Source organism: Mauremys mutica, chromosome 7, assembly GCF_020497125.1.
Source record: "Mauremys mutica isolate MM-2020 ecotype Southern chromosome 7, ASM2049712v1, whole genome shotgun sequence".
In the NCBI taxonomy this organism is placed as follows: Eukaryota; Metazoa; Chordata; order Testudines; family Geoemydidae; genus Mauremys; species Mauremys mutica.
In genome coordinates, this window is record NC_059078.1 from 5,648,624 (window position 1) to 5,671,289 (window position 22,666).

Consider the following 22,666-nt stretch of genomic DNA (forward strand, 5'->3'; position numbering starts at 1 on the left):
CGCCTGCTCCGCTCCCCTTCTCGGCCCCGCAGTCACCTGCTCCGCTCCCCTTCTCAGCCCCGCGATCACCTGCTCCGCTCCCCTTCTCAGCTCCGCGATCACCTGCTCCGCTCCCCTTCTCGGCCCCGCGATCGCCTGCTCCGCTCCCCTTCTCAGCCCCACAATCGCCTGCTCCGCTCCCCTTCTCAGCCCCGCAATCACCTGCTCCGCTCCCCTTCTCGGCCCCGCAGTCACGTGCTCCGCTCCCCTTCTCGGCCCCGCGATCGCCTGCTCCGCTCCCCTTCTCGGCCCCGCGATCGCCTGCTCCGCTCCCCTTCTCGGCCCCGCGATCGCCTGCTCCGCTCCCCTTCTCAGCCCCGCAATCGCCTGCTCCGCTCCCCTTCTCGGCCCCGCGAGCACCTGCTCCGCTCCCCTTCTCGGCCCCGCAATCACCTGCTCCGCTCCCCTTCTCGGCCCCGCGATCGCCTGCTCCGCTCCCCTTCTCAGCCCCGCAGTCACCTGCTCCGCTCCCCTTCTCGGCCCCGCGAGCGCCTGCTCCGCTCCCCTTCTCGGCCCCGCGATCGCCTGCTCCGCTCCCCTTCTCGGCCCCGCAATCACCTGCTCCGCTCCCCTTCTCAGCCCCGCGAGCGCCTGCTCCGCTCCCCTTCTCAGCCCCGCAATCGCCTGCTCCGCTCCCCTTCTCGGCCCCGCAATCACCTGCTCCGCTCCCCTTCTCGGCCCCGCGAGCACCTGCTCCGCTCCCCTTCTCGGCCCCGCAATCGCCTGCTCCGCTCCCCTTCTCGGCCCCGCAATCGCCTGCTCCGCTCCCCTTCTCGGCCCCGCGAGCACCTGCTCCGCTCCCCTTCTCGGCCCCGCAATCGCCTGCTCCGCTCCCCTTCTCGGCCCCGCGATCGCCTGCTCCGCTCCCCTTCTCAGCCCCGCAATCGCCTGCTCCGCTCCCCTTCTCGGCCCCGCAATCACCTGCTCCGCTCCCCTTCTCGGCCCCGCAATCGCCTGCTCCGCTCCCCTTCTCGGCCCCGCAATCGCCTGCTCCGCTCCCCTTCTCGGCCCCGCAATCGCCTGCTCCGCTCCCCTTCTCAGCCCCGCAATCGCCTGCTCCGCTCCCCTTCTCAGCCCCGCGATCGCCTGCTCCGCTCCCCTTCTCGGCCCCGCGATCGCCTGCTCCGCTCCCCTTCTCGGCCCCGCGATCGCCTGCTCCGCTCCCCTTCTCAGCCCCGCAATCGCCTGCTCCGCTCCCCTTCTCGGCCCCGCGAGCACCTGCTCCGCTCCCCTTCTCGGCCCCGCAATCACCTGCTCCGCTCCCCTTCTCAGCCCCGCAATCGCCTGCTCCGCTCCCCTTCTCAGCCCCGCGATCGCCTGCTCCGCTCCCCTTCTCGGCCCCGCGATCGCCTGCTCCGCTCCCCTTCTCGGCCCCGCGATCGCCTGCTCCGCTCCCCTTCTCGGCCCCGCAATCACCTGCTCCGCTCCCCTTCTCGGCCCCGCAATCACCTGCTCCGCTCCCCTTCTCGGCCCCGCAGTCACCTGCTCCGCTCCCCTTCTCGGCCCCGCGATCGCCTGCTCCGCTCCCCTTCTCGGCCCCGCGATCGCCTGCTCCGCTCCCCTTCTCAGCCCCGCAATCGCCTGCTCCGCTCCCCTTCTCGGCCCCGCGAGCACCTGCTCCGCTCCCCTTCTCGGCCCCGCAATCACCTGCTCCGCTCCCCTTCTCGGCCCCGCGATCGCCTGCTCCGCTCCCCTTCTCAGCCCCGCAGTCACCTGCTCCGCTCCCCTTCTCGGCCCCGCGAGCGCCTGCTCCGCTCCCCTTCTCGGCCCCGCGATCGCCTGCTCCGCTCCCCTTCTCGGCCCCGCAATCACCTGCTCCGCTCCCCTTCTCAGCCCCGCGAGCGCCTGCTCCGCTCCCCTTCTCAGCCCCGCAATCGCCTGCTCCGCTCCCCTTCTCGGCCCCGCAATCACCTGCTCCGCTCCCCTTCTCGGCCCCGCGAGCACCTGCTCCGCTCCCCTTCTCAGCCCCGCAATCGCCTGCTCCGCTCCCCTTCTCGGCCCCGCAATCGCCTGCTCCGCTCCCCTTCTCGGCCCCGCGAGCACCTGCTCCGCTCCCCTTCTCGGCCCCGCAATCGCCTGCTCCGCTCCCCTTCTCGGCCCCGCAATCGCCTGCTCCGCTCCCCTTCTCGGCCCCGCGATCGCCTGCTCCGCTCCCCTTCTCAGCCCCGCAATCGCCTGCTCCGCTCCCCTTCTCGGCCCCGCAATCACCTGCTCCGCTCCCCTTCTCGGCCCCGCGATCGCCTGCTCCGCTCCCCTTCTCGGCCCCGCAATCGCCTGCTCCGCTCCCCTTCTCAGCCCCGCGATCGCCTGCTCCGCTCCCCTTCTCGGCCCCGCAATCGCCTGCTCCGCTCCCCTTCTCGGCCCCGCAATCGCCTGCTCCGCTCCCCTTCTCGGCCCCGCGATCGCCTGCTCCGCTCCCCTTCTCGGCCCCGCGATCGCCTGCTCCGCTCCCCTTCTCGGCCCCGCGATCGCCTGCTCCGCTCCCCTTCTCGGCCCCGCGAGCGCCTGCTCCGCTCCCCATCTCGGCCCCGCGATCGCCTGCTCCGCTCCCCTTCTCGGCCCCGCAATCACCTGCTCCGCTCCCCTTCTCGGCCCCGCAATCACCTGCTCCGCTCCCCTTCTCGGCCCCGCGATCGCCTGCTCCGCTCCCCTTCTCGGCCCCGCGATCGCCTGCTCCGCTCCCCTTCTCGGCCCCGCAATCGCCTGCTCCGCTCCCCTTCTCGGCCCCGCGATCGCCTGCTCCGCTCCCCTTCTCGGCCCCGCGATCGCCTGCTCCGCTCCCCTTCTCGGCCCCGCAATCGCCTGCTCCGCTCCCCTTCTCGGCCCCGCGATCGCCTGCTCCGCTCCCCTTCTCGGCCCCGCGATCGCCTGCTCCGCTCCCCTTCTCGGCCCCGCGATCGCCTGCTCCGCTCCCCTTCTCGGCCCCGCGATCGCCTGCTCCGCTCCCCTTCTCGGCCCCGCGATCACCTGCTCCGCTCCCCTTCTCAGCCCCGCAATCACCTGCTCCGCTCCCCTTCTCGGCCCCGCGATCGCCTGCTCCGCTCCCCTTCTCGGCCCCGCGCTCGCCTGCTCCGCTCCCCTTCTCGGCCCCGCAATCACCTGCTCCGCTCCCCTTCTCGGCCCCGCGCTCGCCTGCTCCGCTCCCCTTCTCGGCCCCGCGCTCGCCTGCTCCGCTCCCCTTCTCGGCCTCGCGATCGCCTGCTCCGCTCCCCTTCTCGGCCTCGCAATCACCTGCTCCGCTCCCCTTCTCGGCCCCGCAATCGCCTGCTCCGCTCCCCTTCTCGGCCCCGCGCTCGCCTGCTCCGCTCCCCTTCTCGGCCCCGCGAGCACCTGCTCCGCTCCCCTTCTCGGCCCCGCAATCACCTGCTCCGCTCCCCTTCTCAGCCCCGCGATCGCCTGCTCCGCTCCCCTTCTCGGCCCCGCAATCGCCTGCTCCGCTCCCCTTCTCGGCCCCGCGCTCGCCTGCTCCGCTCCCCTTCTCGGCCTCGCGATCGCCTGCTCCGCTCCCCTTCTCGGCCTCGCAATCACCTGCTCCGCTCCCCTTCTCGGCCCCGCAATCGCCTGCTCCGCTCCCCTTCTCGGCCCCGCGCTCGCCTGCTCCGCTCCCCTTCTCGGCCCCGCGAGCACCTGCTCCGCTCCCCTTCTCGGCCCCGCAATCACCTGCTCCGCTCCCCTTCTCAGCCCCGCGATCGCCTGCTCCGCTCCCCTTCTCGGCCCCGCAATCGCCTGCTCCGCTCCCCTTCTCGGCCCCGCAATCGCCTGCTCCGCTCCCCTTCTCGGCCCCGCAATCGCCTGCTCCGCTCCCCTTCTCAGTCCCGCATTCGCCTGCTCCGCTCCCCTTCTCGGCCCCGCGAGCACCTGCTCCGCTCCCCTTCTCGGCCCCGCAATCGCCTGCTCCGCTCCCCTTCTCGGCCCCGCAATCGCCTGCCCCGCTCCCCTTCTCGGCCCCGCAATCGCCTGCTCCGCTCCCCTTCTCGGCCCCGCAATCGCCTGCTCCGCTCCCCTTCTCGGCCCTGCAATCACCTGCTCCGCTCCCCTTCTCGGCCCCGCGATCGCCTGCTCCGCTCCCCTTCTCGGCCCCGCAATCGCCTGCCCCCCCCCTTCTCAGTCCAAGCCACAGGCTCAACTCCCTCCACCCCGTGGCTCTCGCTTTCCCAGCCCTGCTCCCTTCTGCAGCCCTAGCCAGTATCTGTTCCCCTGCCACCAGCCTGTGATGGCTACCAGGCTGCTGTCTGTCTGCTCGCCGGTTCCGGTCACTTCCTCTGTGCTGCTGCTGCTTGGAACCCGTTCCCCACGTCGCTGCCTGCTGCCCAGGAAAAGTGAGAGCGCGTCCATGTGCGGAGGATCCTTCCCAAGACCCAGTGGTGAGCCGGGACCCACCATTTGGGAAACACTGGCATAATTTACCATTATTCAGATTCTTAGCTTTTACTTTTTTTTAATATTAGAAAAAAGGTGAATTATGCATTTCTCATTTAGTAGGTGAGTCATTTTTGTACTTATGATTTGTGCCAAGCTCCATTTCGATGGAAAGCCAACTTCAATTAAAAATGCACAAAACCAGATTTAAAAAAAAGAATAAAACTACCATGGATACATAAGAAAAAAAAAGTTTACCAAAGAGTTGATCAAAACAGCTTTTTACATTTCAAACTAACTGCTTTATTAAAAAAAGTAAAGAATATCTGTAGTTAGTGAGCTGAACTGATTGTTTCTGGTCACCAGGCCCTTCAAAGTTTTAGTACCTGTAGATCTCATCCTCTCACACTACGGCTGTATCCAGAGATTGGAGGAGGAAAAGAGGCTTTCCCGCTCTTTCAACTCCCAATTGGTTTCTTGATTTTGAAAGAACTAGTCATTGAACTGAACTAGTGGAATAAACTGAACTGAAAAAAATATTCTCTTTGCACCTGCCGAAAGCGGCGACTGCTGTCAAAAGCTGACTTAGCCTTTCAACAGATTCTGGTTCCAGGTGCTTAGCCAGTGACTTCCACCAGTTCAGTGGTTTGACTCTCTAACACTTGGAAGCAAATGTATTGCTGAATACTATTTTTGCTTTCAATTTAAATGATTTTAATACATTATAAAATATTTAGGTTTCATCATAAGATGTCAATTTCAAAATTTAATTTTAATGGGTTTATTTTAAAAAAAATAAATCTGGATTTAATTTAAATAAAAAAATCCAATTAGAATAAAAAACTGATTTTTTTTTTTACTTTAAAAAATCATGACATTTTATCGACCCTGTTGATAGCACAATATTGCAGGCAGGAACAGTACTTCACAGGAAAACAAAAAGATTAGATCCTCTAACCGGGCTCTTACTGTTATAATTAGGATCACTGCACAAATTACAATGCAAATAAAGTCACGTTTATATTAAGGTTCCATTTGTACCTAGTGTATCAAGGGTTAATGAATGATTCATAGATACGGTAAACATGTTACAGACACCAGTAGTACGAGTTGTAAATGCTTCTGAGCACATCAGTGGATGATGTGAAGTCAAAGTAATAAGCAACTTATTAACCTGTGGGACTCTATTAATAACTGATTAACCATTTTTTAAAACATCTATTAATCATTTATTCACCATTTATAAAGGGAAACAAAAAGGATGTGAGAAGTGAGACAGCAGCAGTAGCAACTGCAATGCGTAGCACCCCGACAATGCTTTTTATCCACAGATGGCCAATTGTTTTACAAAAAACGAGGAAGAATTAGCATCCCCATTTTATTGATGAGGAAACTGAGGCACAGAGAAATTTGCTGAGTTATTTGAGGTTACACAGTGAGTGAACAGCTGAGTTGGAAATAGAGTCTAGACCTTTTGATTTCTAACAACACTCCTATTCAGTTAGCTACTTTGCTCTGTGACAGAGGCAGTACAGTATATTCCATGGAGAAGGTTAATCGGAAGCTTTGTCTTGCGGTTATTTCATATTATTTGTGATTATTGTTGGATATAGAAGAAAAGTTTTAAAGAGGGAATTGAACAGGGTATTTGTACTAGAATTTGTAACAGGACTTTGCAAGGATAAAAATACATGAAAAAAAAATTACTCCACTTAAAAGGACCAGAAACAGGGCCATTTCAATGCTTAGGAGTTTGCTTTGTACTGGTAACATTACAAATCTAATTGGATACATAAGGCAATGCTCTTTATACTTGATGTGGATATACAATGGGATTTTTATTGTACACTTGCACAGATGGGATTTAGGATTTTTATAATACTTATGGTTTTCTACACTTCAGTTTTCATAACTCTCAAAGCCAGAACAATTTCCTTTACCAGCCTTTAAACTGAGATTGGCACTTGAGGAACATCCAGAATCAGCCTTGAAGGTTTTTTTGTATATTTGCTCAGCTTCTCATATCTCTTTTAATCTCCTCTATTAAGGTCTATTTCAATACAACGTAGAGTCAAACTCTACATATCATAAGATATAGAACACTCTCTCCTCCAGTGCAAAGGTGAGGTTTCCTCTGGTAGATCTGTGTACAGTGGAGGCACCACCACCCATGACTGGGCTGAAATTGCACTGCTTGGTATGTCATTACAGGAAAGTTACTGAAAAGTTCTCCAAGGCCCCTGACCCTGTGAGTAAACCTAGACCTAGGGTAGCGTGACCCTGGGCTGATTTGAAGCCGAAACCTCCTAATGCAAATCAAGTGCAAACTTGAGACCAAAGGGAAAAATGTTCATGAACCCTAACAAACTGAAACCACCAAATTTGATATGGCTTTGTGTGTTTTCTCTGCCACGTAGTGCAGAAGTTGAGCTATATCAGGTCTACAAACACACACACACACACACACACACACACACACACACGCTGTTAGAGGTACACTGTTTACATTGAAATGGGACTCTGTAGTTACACACAATGGAAGGGAAACCTCACACCTTCATTAGGAAAATTCGTTGTTTTGCCTGCATATGGTGTTGCACCTCAGTCCATGAAACTCAGAACACTGCAGTGTGAGCTTTATTTTAATGTTAGTTGCCATATGCAGAGAGTATCCCAACACTAGCAATCCCACAATACGGTGATTATTTTTCTAAAGGAAGAACCTATCTAGAGGCAAGATTTGACTTCTGTCAAACTCTAGTAGCTCAGCAGGCCTGACATTTTTTTGTTTAGCATTTTGGATCTGAGCATAAAAATCTTTGCCTTTTATAAGTAACCAATCACAGTCCATGTTAGAGCTAAGTAAATAATTCATAACAACTCATTTACTTTATGAATCAGCCCTTTTTTTCTGGTCTGCGAACACATTGCGATTCTCTCCGATTTATTCATGATTTAACATGAGTCAAATTTTTTCACCAAGTTAGTTCTGAGCTCGGAAATCAGAGCAGCATTGCACAGTTGTGCTGGACAATATTGACTCTGCTCCATGACTGGATGAGCTTAAACACTTACAATCAGGCTTCTGGTGCAAATTATTGTGGAAAGAGAACTTCAGCTCCACTGGGAGGATTCGAATATTTCCACAATCCTTGGTGCTACTAAAACACAGTCCCACGAACGTTCATGGGAAGTGAATGTCCTTATGTTCTGCAGTATTTGCTAAGCTCATGGCATTACAGAAGAGGGGAAATGGTTGGCAGTCAATGCAAATTTGTAGCTCTCAGCTACCTTGAACACAAAGGTACCATGAGGCTCTCTCCATCCAAAAGTCTCCACAACCATACTGTTCATGCGAGGCCAACCAGGAGGCAGAAGTGGACTGTTCAGTGGACAGCCTAGTCAGAGGACAGGTGAGCTCCTGAGAATCCCCCACAGTTCAGAGTTGCTGAACTGGTAAATAAGCTTCCCTCACCTACACACCACAGCCCCTTATCATGGGCCTGGACTCTGCTCCTCCCCATGGAATACACAGTGGTTTCTACAGCCCTCCAGCTGTGAGAATCCCCTTGAAAATCTCCCTAAGGAGAAGCCGAGACATGGGACTGTTCAAGACTACCTGCCTGAGCGGCGGGCCCATTCTCCCACCTGCCAGTCCTAGGAGAGAAGTGGTGCTGGCTGGAGGGGGAGTTGGGACCTACTGACATTGCTAAGGCCTGGTCTACACTACGCGTTTATACCGAATTAAGCAGCGTTAAACCGATTTTACGCTGCACCCGTCCACACAACGAAGCCCTTTATATTGATATAAAGGGCTCTTAAAACCGATATCTGTACTCCTCCCTGATGGGGGGAGTAGCGCTCAAATTGGTACTGCCATGTCGGATTAGGGTTAGTGTGGTCGCAATTTGATGGTATTGGCCTCCGGGAGCTATCCCACAGTGCACCATTGTGACCACTCTGGAAAGCCACCTGAACTCGGATGCACTGGCCAGGTAGACAGGAAAAGCCCCGCGAACTTTTGAATTTCATTTCCTGTTTGGCCAGCGTGGAGCGTTCACCAGCACAGGTGATCACGCAGAGCTCATCAGCACAGGTAACAATGCAGTCTCCTGAGAATCGAAAAAGAGCCCCAGCATGGACTGCACGGGAGGTACTGGATCTGATCGCTGTATGGGGAGAGGATTCCGTGCTAACAGAACTCCGTTCCAAAAGACTAAATGAAAAAACATTTGAAAAAATTTCCAAGGCCATGATGCAGAGAGGCCACACCAGGGACTCAGTACAGTGCCGCGTGAAAGTTAAAGAGCTCAGACAAGCCTACCAGAAAACCAAAGAAGCAAATGGAAAGTCCGGGGCAGGGCCAAAACCATGCCGCTTCTATGCTGAGCTGCATGCAATTCTCGGGGGGGTCCGCCACCACTACCCCACCCCTGTCCGTGGATTCCGAGGTGGGGGAGGTAATCGCAGCCATGGCTGAGGATTCTGCAGACGGGGAAGATGAGGAGGAAGAGGAGGACGAGCTTGTAGAGAGCACACAGCACTCCGTTCTCCTCAACAGCCAGGAGCTTTTTCTCACCCTGATGGAATTACCCTCCCAGCCCTCCCAAGCCACTAGCCCAGACAATGGAGCCATGGAAGGGACCTCTGGTGAGTGTACCTTGTAAATATAAGACATGGTTTAAAAGCAAACATTTTTTAATGATTAATTTGCCCTGAGGACTTGGGATGCATTCGCGGCCAGTACAGTTACTGGAAAAGTCTGTTAACATGTCTGGGGATGGAGCGGAAATCCTCCAGGGACATCTCCATGAAGCTCTCCTGGAGGTACTCTAAAAGTCTTTGCAGAAGGTTTCTGGGCAGCACTGCTTTATTCCGTCCTCCATGGTAGGACACGTGACCACGCCACGCATGTAGCAAGTAATTTGGTATGATTGCATGACAAAGCCTAGCTGCGTATGGTCCTGGTGATTGCTGGCATTCAAGCAACATCCGTTCTTTATCTCACTGTGTTATCCTCAGGAGAGTGATATCGTTCATGGTAACCTGGTTCAAATTCAGGAATTTAAGTAAGGGGACAGAGATGGCCATTCCTACTGGGCTGTTTGCCTATGGCTTAAAAGAAATCCTTCCCTGCAGGTAGCCAAGCGGGGGGTGGGGGGCGCGATTGGCACTGAGCTTTTCCGTGTTTGGCTAGCAGGGATCTTTCCTGCTACCAGCCACGCGGTTGGGGCAGGGGGAAGGGAGGTGTTTAGCAGTGATCTTCCATGATTCCAGCCACGGGATAGTTTCTGCTGCTGCACGTTAACAGGAAAGAAGCAGCACTCAACGGTAACACCAAAGCCGCAGGCACTCAATATTAAGATGCAAAATGCGACCACACGTGCTATGTAAGGTGAATAGTGTTGTTCACCGTGAAAGAGTATGACCATTGTTCTCTAAAATGTATCTTTTTAAATACTTCTCTCCCTTTTTTCCCTCCCTCATGCAGCTGCACATTTTTCAAGCCTCTCTACTCCGTCCCGAAGGCTATCTCAGATAAGGCGGTGGAAAAAAAAGACGCGAGAAGAAATGTTTTCGGAAATCATGGAAGTGACCCGCAATGAAAGAGCTCAGCTGAATGAGTGGAAGGACGTGGTGGCAAAGTACAGGAAAGATGCCAGTGACCATGAGGACAGGAGGGACCAACGTGAGGGACGAACGTGAGGACAGGAGGGACGCTCGAGATGAGAGGAGAGATGCTCGAGATGAGAGGTGGCAGCAGGAAGATCAGCGGTGGCGGGATGCAACTCTGGGGCTGCTGCGTGATCAAACTGACATGCTCCGGCGTATGGTGGAGCTTCAGGAACGGCAGCAGGATCACAGAGTGCTGCTGCAGCCCCTGTATAACCACCCTCCCCCCTCACCATATTCCACATCCTGCTCACCCGCCGGACGAGTAAGAACGCGTGGGGGGAGGCTCCGTGCACCCGCCCACTCCACCCCAGTGGACAGCTCAACCAAAAGGCTCTCATTATTATGAAATTTTTTTAGTGGCCTTTTCCTTCCCTACTATCCTCCTCCCAAACCACACCTGGGCTACCTTGTCAGTTCTCTCCCTCTTTTTATAATTAAGTAATAAAGAATACATGATTTTTAAACGAGAGTGACTTTATTTCCTTAGAAAGCAAACTGTGATAGAAGGGGAGGGGGGTGGCTTACAGGGAATGAGTCAATCAAGGGCGGGGTTTCATCAAGGAAAAACAAACACAACAGTCACACTGTACCCTGGCCAGTGATGAAACTGGTTTTCAAAGCTTCTCTAATGTGCACCGCTTCCTGGTGTGCTCTTCTAATCGCCCTGGTGTCTGGCTGTGTGTAATCAGTGGCCAGGTGATTTGCCTCAGCCTCCCACCCCACCATAAAGGTCTCCCCCTTACTCTCACAGAGATTGTGGAGCACACAGCAAGCAACAATAACATAGGGGACATTGGTTTGGCTGAGGTCTGAGCGAGTCAGTAATGTCCGCCAGCGCGCCTTTAAATGGCCAAAGGCACATTCTACCACCATTCTGCACTTGCTCAGCCTGTAGTTGAACAGATCCTGACTACTGTCCAGGCTGCCTGTGTATGGCTTCATGAGCCATGGCATCTAGGGGTAGGCTGGGTCCCCCAGGATAACGACAGGCATTTCAACATCCCCAACTGTTATTTTCTGGTCTGGGAAGTAATTCCCTTGCTGCATCCGTTTAAACAGAGTAGTGTTCCTGAAGACGCGAGCGTCATGAACCCTTCCCGGCCATCCCACGTGGATGTTGGTGAAACGTCCCTTGTGATCCACCAGTGCTTGCAGCACCATGGAAAAGTACCCCTTGCGGTTTACGTACTGGGTGCGCCCTGGTGCCAATATAGGGATATGGGTTCCATCTATCGCCCCCCCCACAGTTAGGGAATCCCATTGCAGCAAAGCCATCCACTATGGCCTGCACGTTTCCCAGAGTCACTACCTTTCGTAGCAGCAGCTGAGTGATTGCTTTGGCTACTTGCATCACAGCAGCCCCCACAGTAGATTTGCCCACTCCCAACTGTTTCCCGACTGACCGGTAGCTGCCCGGCGTTGCAAGCTTCCACAGGGCTATTGCCACTCGCTTCTCAACTGTGAGGGCTGCTCTCATCTTGCTATTCTGGCGCTTCAGGGCAGGGGAAAGCAAGTCACAAAGTTCCATGAAAGTGCCCTTACGCACGCGAAAGTTTCGCAGCCACTGGGAATTGTCCCACACCTGCAACAGTCTGTGCTTGTTTCCCGGGCCCAAAATCGGCGTTCAATGGCTAGAACCTGCCCCATTACCAGCAGGATCTCCAAAGCGCAGGGGCCTGCAGTTTGACCGAATTCTGTGTCCATGTCCTCATCACTCTGGTCGCCGCGCTGCCGTAGCCGCTGCCTCCTTGCCTGGCTTTGCAGGTCCCGGTTCAGCATTGAGTGCACGAGAATGCGCGAGGATGATTGCTGTCTTGAGCTCAGCAGGGTCCATGCTTGCTGTGCTATGGCGTCTGCACAGTTCGCCCAGGAAAAAAGGCGCGAAAAGGTTGGCTGCTGCTGCTTTCACGGCGGGAGGGGTGAGGCTGTACCCAGAAGAATCAGCGGCAATGTTTTTTGCCCCATCAGGCACTGGGGTCTCAACCCAGCATTCCAATGGGCGGGGGAGACTGCGGGAACTATGGGATAGCTATGGGATAGCTACCCACAGTGCAACGCTCAGGAAATCGACGCTAGCCTCGGTACATGGACGCACACCGCCGAATTAATGCGCTTAGTGTGGCCGCGTGCACTCGACTTTATACAATCTGTTTTAAAAAACTGGTTTCTGTAAAATCGGAATAATCCCGTAGTGTAGACGTACCCTAAGGAGTTGGGGTCTGAAGGGACCTGAAGAATTCAGTCTGATAAGCCCCTCTGTAGCCCTCCCTGACCAAGTTCTGATTTAGGGCCCAGGCATCTCCAGGCTGCGTTGCCGCTTTAAAATTTCTCCCATGGCTGATTGCCACTCCGCGTAACAAGCCCATTATTCATGTCTCTCTGGCGCCCCTCATTTCATGGGGACATCACTCATTGAAGTCCCAAAATCAACTGAGTTCCATGCAAATGTGGTGTCTTCCCCTTCCCTGGTGAAAATTACTGATGGCAGGAAGAAAGCAGAGATGGGGCAGAGATGCCCCAAAGGGACGTGTGCTGCAGGAACGGAACCCGCAGCACTTCTTCCTCCCTGCAGGAATAATTTGCTGGCCCCCCTCATTTTGACCCATACGGCTCCCTGCCATTGGACTCTGGCGGTAGTTGGAGAGGCAGGACCCTCTCGGTTAGGATGGCGAGTCTCCCGGTCTCATGGCCAACGGGCTGAGCACCGGTTGTAGTTAGTAGAGGTGCAGACTTGAATGGCCACAGGATACCCCAAATCAGTATCCCACAGCAAAACAGACAGGGGTGCTAGAAGCGAGGCGACTTCCACCGTCCAGTAATTTCACATATTCCATGGGCCAGTAGCCACAGAGGCAAGTTTGGGATGGATGAGCTGAGTTTTTAAAGAGGTGGCTCAGTGCTCTCAGAACTGCTCATGTATTCACACAAAATAGCATAACACAAGCCCCGGACACAAAGCTGAGCTTGTTCTTACCTCGTCACACGCTGCACATCGAGGCTTCAGGCATTCAGCGTGGTGTCTGCCACAATAAATCTTCCCCTCTTGATAAAAGTAGATCAGATCAACCAGCAGCTCATTGCAGACAGTGCATATGAAGCATGGTGGGTGCCAGCAAACACCGTGGCCTGCTCTGGAGGCAAATACAGCGATGTCGCCTCCACTGATTTGGCCCCCACACTGGTAGAAGAAGAACAAACAGGAAGAGGGCTTGTTTGACACGCCATGTTTCAGAAGCTGACTTACACAATGTGATAAAGCAGGAGCTTCCCCCCCAGCCTGACAGCTCATATGTTTGCATCCATCAAATGAAAGCTGGTTTTGGTGTCACCACCTCTTTGATCTTAGGCTGTGCTTTAGGGCAGCCCGGAAGGTCCCTAGGCGTTACAGCTATCGCTCTCTGGACGTTAAAGGCAGCAGATCTGCACAGTTTCTCTGGAGGACAAACAAACAGTGAGAATTCTTGGGACACTAGTCGGCTACGATTAGTGCAGTGTCCCAAAGCTGGCTTGACTCCGGCTCTGCGGCAGTGTCTTTGCGGGGTGGCCAGTCAGATCCCACGGGCAAGCATGGTGCCCTCAGGGCACGTTTCCTCCCTAGGCCTGTAAGGGGGGGAAATGGCCTTCCTGGCATGGCTGAGTTTCCGCTGCTTGGGGAACTCTATAGAAGAGCCTTGGCCAGCTGGTCACTTATCACTGCGCTGCAAAACCAAATGCTTCTGACGACTTCAGACGTACCAACACTGCCTTTCCACTGACAGCTTCCTGAACGGAACGCCAGGGGCCCCATTCGTCCTTCCTCCATCTCCTGGCTCCTCCCTCTTCCAGCAGTCGCCCTTCCCACAACCCACTCTCTAAATGCCCCCAAACCAACCTCCCCTACTGATCCGGGCTTATTCCTCAACTCTCCCCTCTTGCCCGCACTGGGCTGCTTCCCTGTGGTTTTCCCACTCTGGCTTCCAGCCGCTTCCCTCATTGACACTCTGGGCGTGAGCTCAACCTAACTGCCTCAAGCCTGTTTTGGGGGTCGATAACCGGTGTTGCAGGAGTGGTTCCTCTGGGGAGCACAGGCTGGAGATTAATCGGGAGTATTTCCAGCGGTGAGGGGGCAGGATGGGTTGGGACACCTGCCTGGACTGAGTAGTGCAGGAAATTGACACCACTGCCTGCTACCTGACCTGGGAAACCTCTAAAAACACCCAGCCCGTTCCCACTCGAGAGCTAGCCAGTTACCTAAGGGATAAATTCAGCCTTCTGGCAGGAGAACCTGGATGCAGAGGTAGAGAGACTGCAGTGCATGCATGTGAATACCAGGTGCATGCATCCTTCTCCATAGGCACAGGGGGATCAGACTTCCCAGTGCCCGACACAGGCACAAGAAGGGCTTACTCTCATTTAAAACAACCCAAACTAATGTATAGCCGCGCTTTCCATGGGGCAGTAAACCCCAGGTGAATCAACGGATGCCACTGGGCAGAATAACAACATGTCCCGTAATTGGCACTTACCTGTTCGCAAATGGCTCCAGTCATGGTGACAGGGAATGGTCGAACATTGCCTCTCCCTAGATTCTCCCTTTTCCTCTGATTGCTGAAGAGTTTTAGCTCCCTTTTCTCTTCCTCATCCAATGAATTACAATAGCGGACCTAAGAGGCAAGCAGGGATATTTTGCTTTACCATGAACAGAACCACAAACGTACCTGTTGTTACTGTGACTACTATTTTCAAAGCTCGGTTGATTTACAGCCAAGTGAGAACTACTCCCCTGAGACTCGGCAGGGGTGATCTGGAGTAAATGCAGTTCTGCTGATTCAGGGTGGCTCAGGATCTGGCCCAAGTTTGGAAAAGCTGAGACCATGAGTGCTCTTTATAATCCAATAGCAGGACAGTCATTTACTTCCTTCAGTCTATTCATGCCGGAGGTATTAGGGAAGCCCAGTAATGGCTCAGCAATGGCTCTCCTGTAACACCCACTTTTCCTAAGTTTATGATATGCTACTAATTATTTGTATGGGATGAAGACTCTATGCCCAGCTTCAGCTAAGGATTTATTAGCGATTCCAAATTTTTTTTTGGGGGGGGGAGGTGGGAGGGAAACGGGCGGATGTAAACAATCAAATTTATAATCTCACCAAAAGTTCAGCGAATGAGCGGTTTCCACAGCTCAGATATTATTTTCATGCTTATAGATTTGATCTGAAGCTAATTTGATCCCAATGGAATTGGGTTATGGCATTTGGGGAGAAATGTTACTGCCATGAGCAGTAACAGGCCCAATCCCACATTCCTTACTCACAGGAGTAGAGTCATCGAATTAACTGAGTTTCAATGGGAAATGGACGCCTAACTCTCTCCCTGGTTGCAGAAAAATCCCAGGATCAGGCCCCTAACTTGTAACAGCAAATTACCTATTTATTTATTATCAGGCACTGCAGATTGTCAGGGAGCTGCTCAAGCTTAAGGCCTACAGGATTGGCCCCTGAAGAATTTGACTCTGTCCTCACCGCTGTTCGGAATTCTCCTGGATTCTGAGCATTATATTTATATGGCATCTTGCCAGGCACAGACAAGCACATTAAAATATGACCTAGATAAAACAAGTTACGGACACGTCTTTCGCAGAGGAGCAATGTGCGGATCATTGTTTATGCAACGGAACTTCATGAGATATTCAAGTTCAACATCCATACTCATAAGAAAAGAATTTAAAAGATGGGGCCCTTTTTTGCTGTCTCATAAATAACACAGGATTTAGTAATTATCTGAATACACCTTAAATTGCTGTAAATGGTTTTGACTGGAAACTCAGAGTTGAGGTTCAGCGTCTATAAAATCACAGATCTTAACTCATCCTCTAGCTGTTCAGCGCAAATACAAAATCACTCCCTGTTTAGAGACATTTGCAAGCCCTAGGTGAGACAAAACAGGACTTTGTATAGACTTTTGGAGTTAATTTAAAATCTAGCTCCAGTTGATTTAACCGGAGCCTTAATACAATTGTAACAAAGTTTTTGCCTTTGAGTGTAGAAAGGTTTCTTCGTTTTGCACCCACCCGATTTTAGGCAGATGAATTTTAAAAATTAAAGCTAAAGTTTGACTTTTATAAAACAAAACAAGAGCTTCTAAATATATAATGTATCTATCACCTTAATAGAGACTTAACGAGTAAGGATCTCAAGAAATTAATATTCTATAGAAAGAGCTCCCCTGTCTACAGGTTTTTAAACCATTCTAGAAAACGTAACAAAGAACTGGATACTTGTTATCGAATGCTGTAGGTTGGTTAAAAAAGTTAGGCTATTAAATTCTAGAGGAGTTTTGCATAAGGGATCTTCCAGTAATATGTGACAGTTAAAGGCACCTGGCCATACCATTTTCATAGCACAATATTCCAGATAGATGATAGAAAATGTAAACATTTATTGGTTCTTTTTAAAATGAAATCAAGAAAACTCCAACTGAAAGCTGCAGTAACGTACACAAGATTCTTTCAGTGGTTTGGCTAATCATGACACCAACGCTAAATTAAAAAGGTGCATTCCCCTCACCGCCAAATATGATATTCTGCAATGTTTAAATTATTTTTAAACCACTCACCTCATTGTCATGTGGCGGCAGTTGGTGCAAAAGCTGCTTAATGCGCAATTTCTCTCCAGGACTGTTCACGTAGGGCACTTTGTCTTCCGGGAGGCAGCTGTAGTACTGGTGAACCTAAACATTAAAAAAGGGCACTGCAGTACAATTCCTTGATTGACTTTGACACATTCTTCTCAACTGACAGAACAGAACACTTGGAGAGCAAGTGGTCACTAAAAATTAAAGGTGCAAATGGAAAAAAAAGCCTTTAAAGTTAAACTATCTGGTTATTCTATATCTATATGGAAACAAAGCAACTAAGTTTGTTTTTAAAAAGAGAGAAAAGAGGAGATAGCAGGAGTTTCACGTCTAACCTAACTCTCAGGGGTTGAGCTTTACCGTTTTCTCTGTTAACGTCCATACTGTTAGCATGTTTCCCTTGTTCGGGAGAATGTGTTAGCACCTGCCTTTGCAACAGAGGTTAACAATGCTACTCCCTGGCACCCGACGTGTTACTGGGTACTTCAGCCTCCACCTACTCTGAAACCCTCAAGGTCTTTTCTGTAACAATTTGTGAAAATAATCAGCAGATAGAACCTGTTGGAAGGCTTGTTTTTCTCTTCAGTCTCAGAGTATATAATTAAAACAATTATTTAAAAGTACAGCACGGTGGAGCGCAACGTGCCCGCCTCCTAGGAGCTTGTGCCCACCTCCTAGGAGATCCCGTGCGTGTGTATGTGTGTGTGTGTTTGAAGTACATGCACAACTCCAGCTCATCAGTTATCTGGCTGATACTGAGGCTTGGGTGAAGGCTTGCTGGCCGAGGCTCAACTCAACGGAGGCCGTGGTGACATCTGAAGGCTTGGGAAGAGCGCCCAGAAGGTTTGACAGAAATTAAATTGTCCCCCTTTGTCCGCTCACTGGTCAGCTCTGAAAATTGCAAAGAATTAGCAGTGGGTATATGCTCAGCTGGCAGCAGCGGGACAGATGGCTCTCTTTAATCTGTGCTTGGTTAGAAGGGTGCGGATCTCAGTATGGGTCCTCGTGCCTTCGCCACCTTGAGGTTAATCTCCAGCTGTGCATCTCTACTTTACGATTCCGAAGAAATTGAATCTAGAGCAAGATGCGGCTGCCTGCTAATTTAGCAGTGTTTCGCTCAGACAGCACAGAAGCTACAGTGGCTTCCCACCAGTTCCTCTGTGGAATTTAAGTTGGGTTTGGCCTATGAATCTGACCTTCCTGAGAGACCACCTCTCCCTGGGTGCCACCCTACTGAAACAGCAACTAGGGCTGTGGTACCCCAGCTAACAAGATCTTTCAAAGGACAGAAACTAGGGAGAGGATCCTTTACCCTGGAACTCTCTATCCCACTGGTGCTTTCAGGTGGCTGCGGCCCGACTTACCTCTTCTCTTGGGGGCCTTTTCCCAAAGGATAAGTGAGGAATGAGGAATGCACGGCCAGCAGAGGCCAAGTTATATTTTGAGAGCAGGAGAAGTTTAGGGAAGATTTCTCACCCTTTAGGTGGCCTGCCTTCCTCTAGCCCCTAAAGTGCTTATGGACACCCCACATCCCAATCACCAAACGGAGGCAGCAGGGCACAAAGGGACGGATGGGGGGAGCCATAGCATGTTAAGGGGGAAAGCAGGCCAGCATCCCTAAGGGGCTGATCTCCAATGGGGCTTGTGCTTCTGAGGGCTCATTCACACATGGCGTTATTCTAGGATAGCTATTGTACTTTAAGGTCAGACCCTATCTTAATCTGAAACAACTTTCAAGTCACTTAGCTGCTTCTGAAAATCTCCCTCTGCCTCTTTATTTTGGAGTCCTTATCTGAAGCAATCCTAATCTCCAACCCTCCCGTTATTGCTTTCATACTGATGATGAATTTTTTACATGCCTCCATATGTATTTTTGCTCTGCTGATGGTAAGGGTCTTCCATGCAGTATGGACTGCTGGATCCCGAGAACCCACTGGGCAATATGCAATGATCCAAACAGATGGCACAGAATTAGTTTCGCTAATGCAAGAGACAGACAACCAACCTTCTAGGGTGGAAACCAGAAAAGAAACGGAAAGTTCCAAATAACTCTTATTTAAAAATAATAATTCAAATAATAAATACAATAATACTTACTTTGCATTTATAGAGCATCCTTCATCCAAGGATATCCAAATACTTTACAAACAATTAAGCCTTACAACACTGTGCCAGGTAGCAAATACTGCCCCGTTAGGAACGACTAACTGAAGCGTACAGATATTAACTGACTTTTCTGGGGTCACGTAGCTAGTCGGTAGCAGAATTACTTATACATTCCAGCAGGAGCTCTGACTGCCATACCTTTCATCTGAGTGCTGGGCTATACCACCCTCCATATTACTGAGGTCTGCTGATTTCTCTTTGCAAGATTTCCACTCAAGTGTCTGTACCGATAGCTTAGCCTCTTTGCTCTGTATCACCTGGGCTCAGATTGTTGTAAGTGAAGATCTTATGCACGATGTGTCCTTGAAGTTGAAGGAGTCCAGAAATAATTTCTTCTTGACTAGCTGCCAAATTACATTATGTTGTTCAGGTCCCTCAAGTAATGAGCGGTAAGACACACACCGTACACTAAAGGGGCTACGGATCTAACGCAGGTCTGCAATCCGGTTTCTGGTAACTAGGTGTTTGTTTCCTGGCCATCAGACAGAAAATTCTGCATGTATGGCCTTTAGTGCTTCCTCTGGGGATTTTTCCATTTAATCTCAGGAGACCCGCTGGAGCCAGCTCCCATAAATTTAGCAAAATATTTCTGTAGGGATGGGCAAATTAATTTGGAAAACAAAACAAAATAAAACAAAAATAGCAGGCCCAGACCTGCGCGACGTTGCCTAAAATGAACCCGAAACATTTTGTCATATTCAGATCAGCTTAGGCAGGCCTTCCACGTGGTATCTGTCAATCTGCAGAGTCAGCAGAGGGACTGTCCTCACGAAGACATCTGTCTGTTCCCTACGAGTACTGACCCTCCTCTCTGGGGAGGTAATGCTTTGGGATCGCCACACGATTCATCAGGTGGGATTTTGCACAGTCATATTTCCACCGGCTGGTGTTTTTGTCCAAAAGGGACAAATCCTTGCCCCAGATGGGTGCATTCTAACAATGGAAAAACAGAGCGGTCGTTATATTGTGATGCTGTTAGTGCCCGCAATGCACTAGGTGCTTTCTAGACATTCAAGAAGGGACGGTCCCTTTCCCAAGGAGCTCATGGGTTAGGGACATGGAGACAAGTTGGGGGAAAGGGAACAATTACGGTTATTTAAAAAAAAGTTTGCTTGATTCTCAGGAGGCAGCACAGCAGGAGTGAGTCTTTAAACCCGGTCAGCACCTGCATTCTGTCCTCCCTGCACGTCTCCCATGCTAATGACTGGCACCTAGAAGAGAAATGGATGAAGTGGGGAAAGAGTGCATAGAGGCCATGGGAAGGGTTCCACACCCAGACACATGGACATCGTTCTGCCCTGGAACACCAGGAAGGTCTCTGGAATGTCAGCTTCCTGGGTTTGGGGAAAATCAGGATACCCACAACCTGTCTTATCATTGCTGATTTTGTGAGTGTGTATGTAAGAACAAAGCCAGAATCCAGCCTTTTGTATACTGTTTTTTTGTTTGTTTGTTTTTTAAAGGAAAAAATATAATTTGTTTATGGCTTCTGGAGCAAGGAAACGGAGATCCAGCTTCTGAACTCTTGATGTGCTAGGAGCTGCTTTTTACCTTGTGCATTTAAAAAAGGGCTGGTCTACACTACCGCGGTAAATCAATCTAACTTAAGTGTCTGACACCTTAAGTGAAGGGTCCCAGCTAGATATTGAGGGGGAAATCCTTCCAAGGGTAGGGAGGGCACCGTCACAGTGGACCTGGTGTGTGAGGTTCCATTGCGGGTTTTGGAGAAGGTCGTGCAGGTGATGGACTCTGCCCACATGGAGTACAGCTCTAGGCCCCAATGCAAAGGAGAAGTTGCATCGGAGCTGGGAATCTTTCCTATGCAAATCCCACCCACCCCCATTTTCCTTGCAGTGGTGGGGGCTTATTACACATGCAGAAATTGTAGGCTGAAGCAGCAACTGTGGAACAGCTCTGGGGCTTGGGGGAGAAAGATTCCTTCCCCTAATGCATCCCTCAGCGATATGATGTGGGCACAGGACTGAATTCTTTTCCCTAGGAGTGGGACAATCACCGAGCCATTGAGCGTTCCTGGCTGTGTAGAACAGATGCTGTCTGTATCCGTCCTACAGAGGTTTTTTGCAGATCATGTAGTGTTTAACACACACACACACAGGTTGAGGTCCCTTTATCTGAGGCATTATTGAGTAGAGCTGGACAATTTTTAGTGTGTGCATAATGTAACTTGCTGAAAAATGCAGCTGAGGGATGACCAAAAGTGTTCATGAATTAGGATGAACTTGGTGAATAGTTTTGGCTGCAAAAAATGGGGGAAAAAATCAAAATAGTCAAAACGTTTTGACTTTTCATTCCAAAATGATATTTTGTTTAGAAATGGAGCCAGATTTAACTAAAAAAAAAAAAGAAAAAAAAAAGAAAAAAACCACTCCTGAAAATGTTTCATTTTGGGTTGGACAAAATTTTTGGTTTTGCTTCAGTGAGAAACACTTTTAAATGGTCATTTTGGATTGACCTGAAGCAATTTTTCTCCCCTGGATTTTGTTGGTCTGCCACTGAACCAACATATCCGTTATTTGCCCAGGTCTATTACCGATTCGTCGGCCTCGCTGGCTCCTGACAGACTGCACCGAGATCCAGCCAGGTTGCAGCAGGAGAGCATAAAGCATTGTCTCACCCAGTCTGAGACAAATTCACGTGTGTGAAAGAGAATCTCACATTTGATGGCAATTTTCTCTCCGTACAGAAGGTTCACATAGTGGTAGGGAAAAAAATAGTTTGGAAATAAATGGGTTTTCAACTTAGAGCAAATGTGCCAGGAAATGAAAGTTTATACCAAGGAATATGACAAATCCTTGGTGTTAACCTACTTTAGAAGCTGTCACAGTTCTCTATGTTTAGTCTATTGTTTAGCTGTTTACTGTACCCTTAATGGCGTCTAGATATCAATTCACAGCTGGATAGGGAGTCTAGTTTAATGGTTACAGGAACTGTGAGGCAGGAATCACATGTTCTATTCTTGGTTCTGCCAAGAGTTTCAACAACATCCATTAATTTGTAGGGGCCAAATTGAGATACCTCGGGCCTGATTTCAGAAGCGCACCAGCCTCATTGAAAACTTTGTTTTTCTGAAAGAAAATGGTATTTTTGATTAAACAAAAAACTTTCAGGGAAAGTTTCTGCTTTCTGTGGAAAACTTCAACTTTTCATTGAAAAACCTAAAACATGTCAGTTTTCCTTTTCTTTCTGACAAAAAGCCAGAATTATCCCCAGACTCTCCCAGCCCATTTCCAAACAGCTCTAGTGCAAAGCACCTCCACGTCTGTGATGTCAGTGAGAACGGTGCAGGCCCTAAGTGACTGTCTGTTTGTATTTGATTGTACAGAGCTAGCTCAGTGGGGTTCTGGTCCATGACTAGGGCTTGTAGGCATTAGGTAATACTAATAAATAAATAAATAAATAATAATAATGAAGGAGAATTCAAAATGGGCATCCCAAATAAGTAGAGACATCTGAAAAATTTGTTCCTTCCAAGTCTCAGTCTGCTTAACTGTGAAATGGGTATAATGTCATTTGTCTGCACACAGTGAATCATTGTACTTTTAATTCATCACGTGTAAAATACAGATGGAAGATGCTATGTAAGGACCTAATTCAAAGCCCACAGACATGAATGGGAGTCTTTCCACTGACTTCTGCAGGCTCTGGGGGAGGCTGGAAATGCATACAAGATTTGATTACACCACAGAATCGTGTTGTAGCATAACCCAAATAATGTTTTTTTTTTACTGTTAATTATTTTTAATTACTACATTATTCAGTACTTTTGCCACATACAACATAAAAGTTCAGTTTT

The 22,666-nt window shown here is 50.6% G+C and overlaps 1 protein-coding gene across 4 annotated transcripts in view; it reads right to left on the reverse strand.

Annotated features, from left to right (window-relative positions):
- PRICKLE2 (prickle planar cell polarity protein 2) overlaps window positions 1–22,666 on the reverse strand; it is a 209,821-nt gene that overhangs the window by 45,728 nt on the left and 141,427 nt on the right. For all 4 annotated transcript variants that reach the window (XM_045025108.1, XM_045025110.1, XM_045025109.1 and 1 more), the window contains 3 exons: window positions 16,669–16,782; window positions 14,580–14,717; window positions 13,049–13,252 (listed from right to left, as the gene is read on the reverse strand). In XM_045025108.1, coding sequence (XP_044881043.1) covers window positions 13,049–13,252; window positions 14,580–14,717; window positions 16,669–16,782 — 456 coding nt within the window. The remainder of the gene's footprint in view (window positions 1–13,048; window positions 13,253–14,579; window positions 14,718–16,668; window positions 16,783–22,666) is intronic.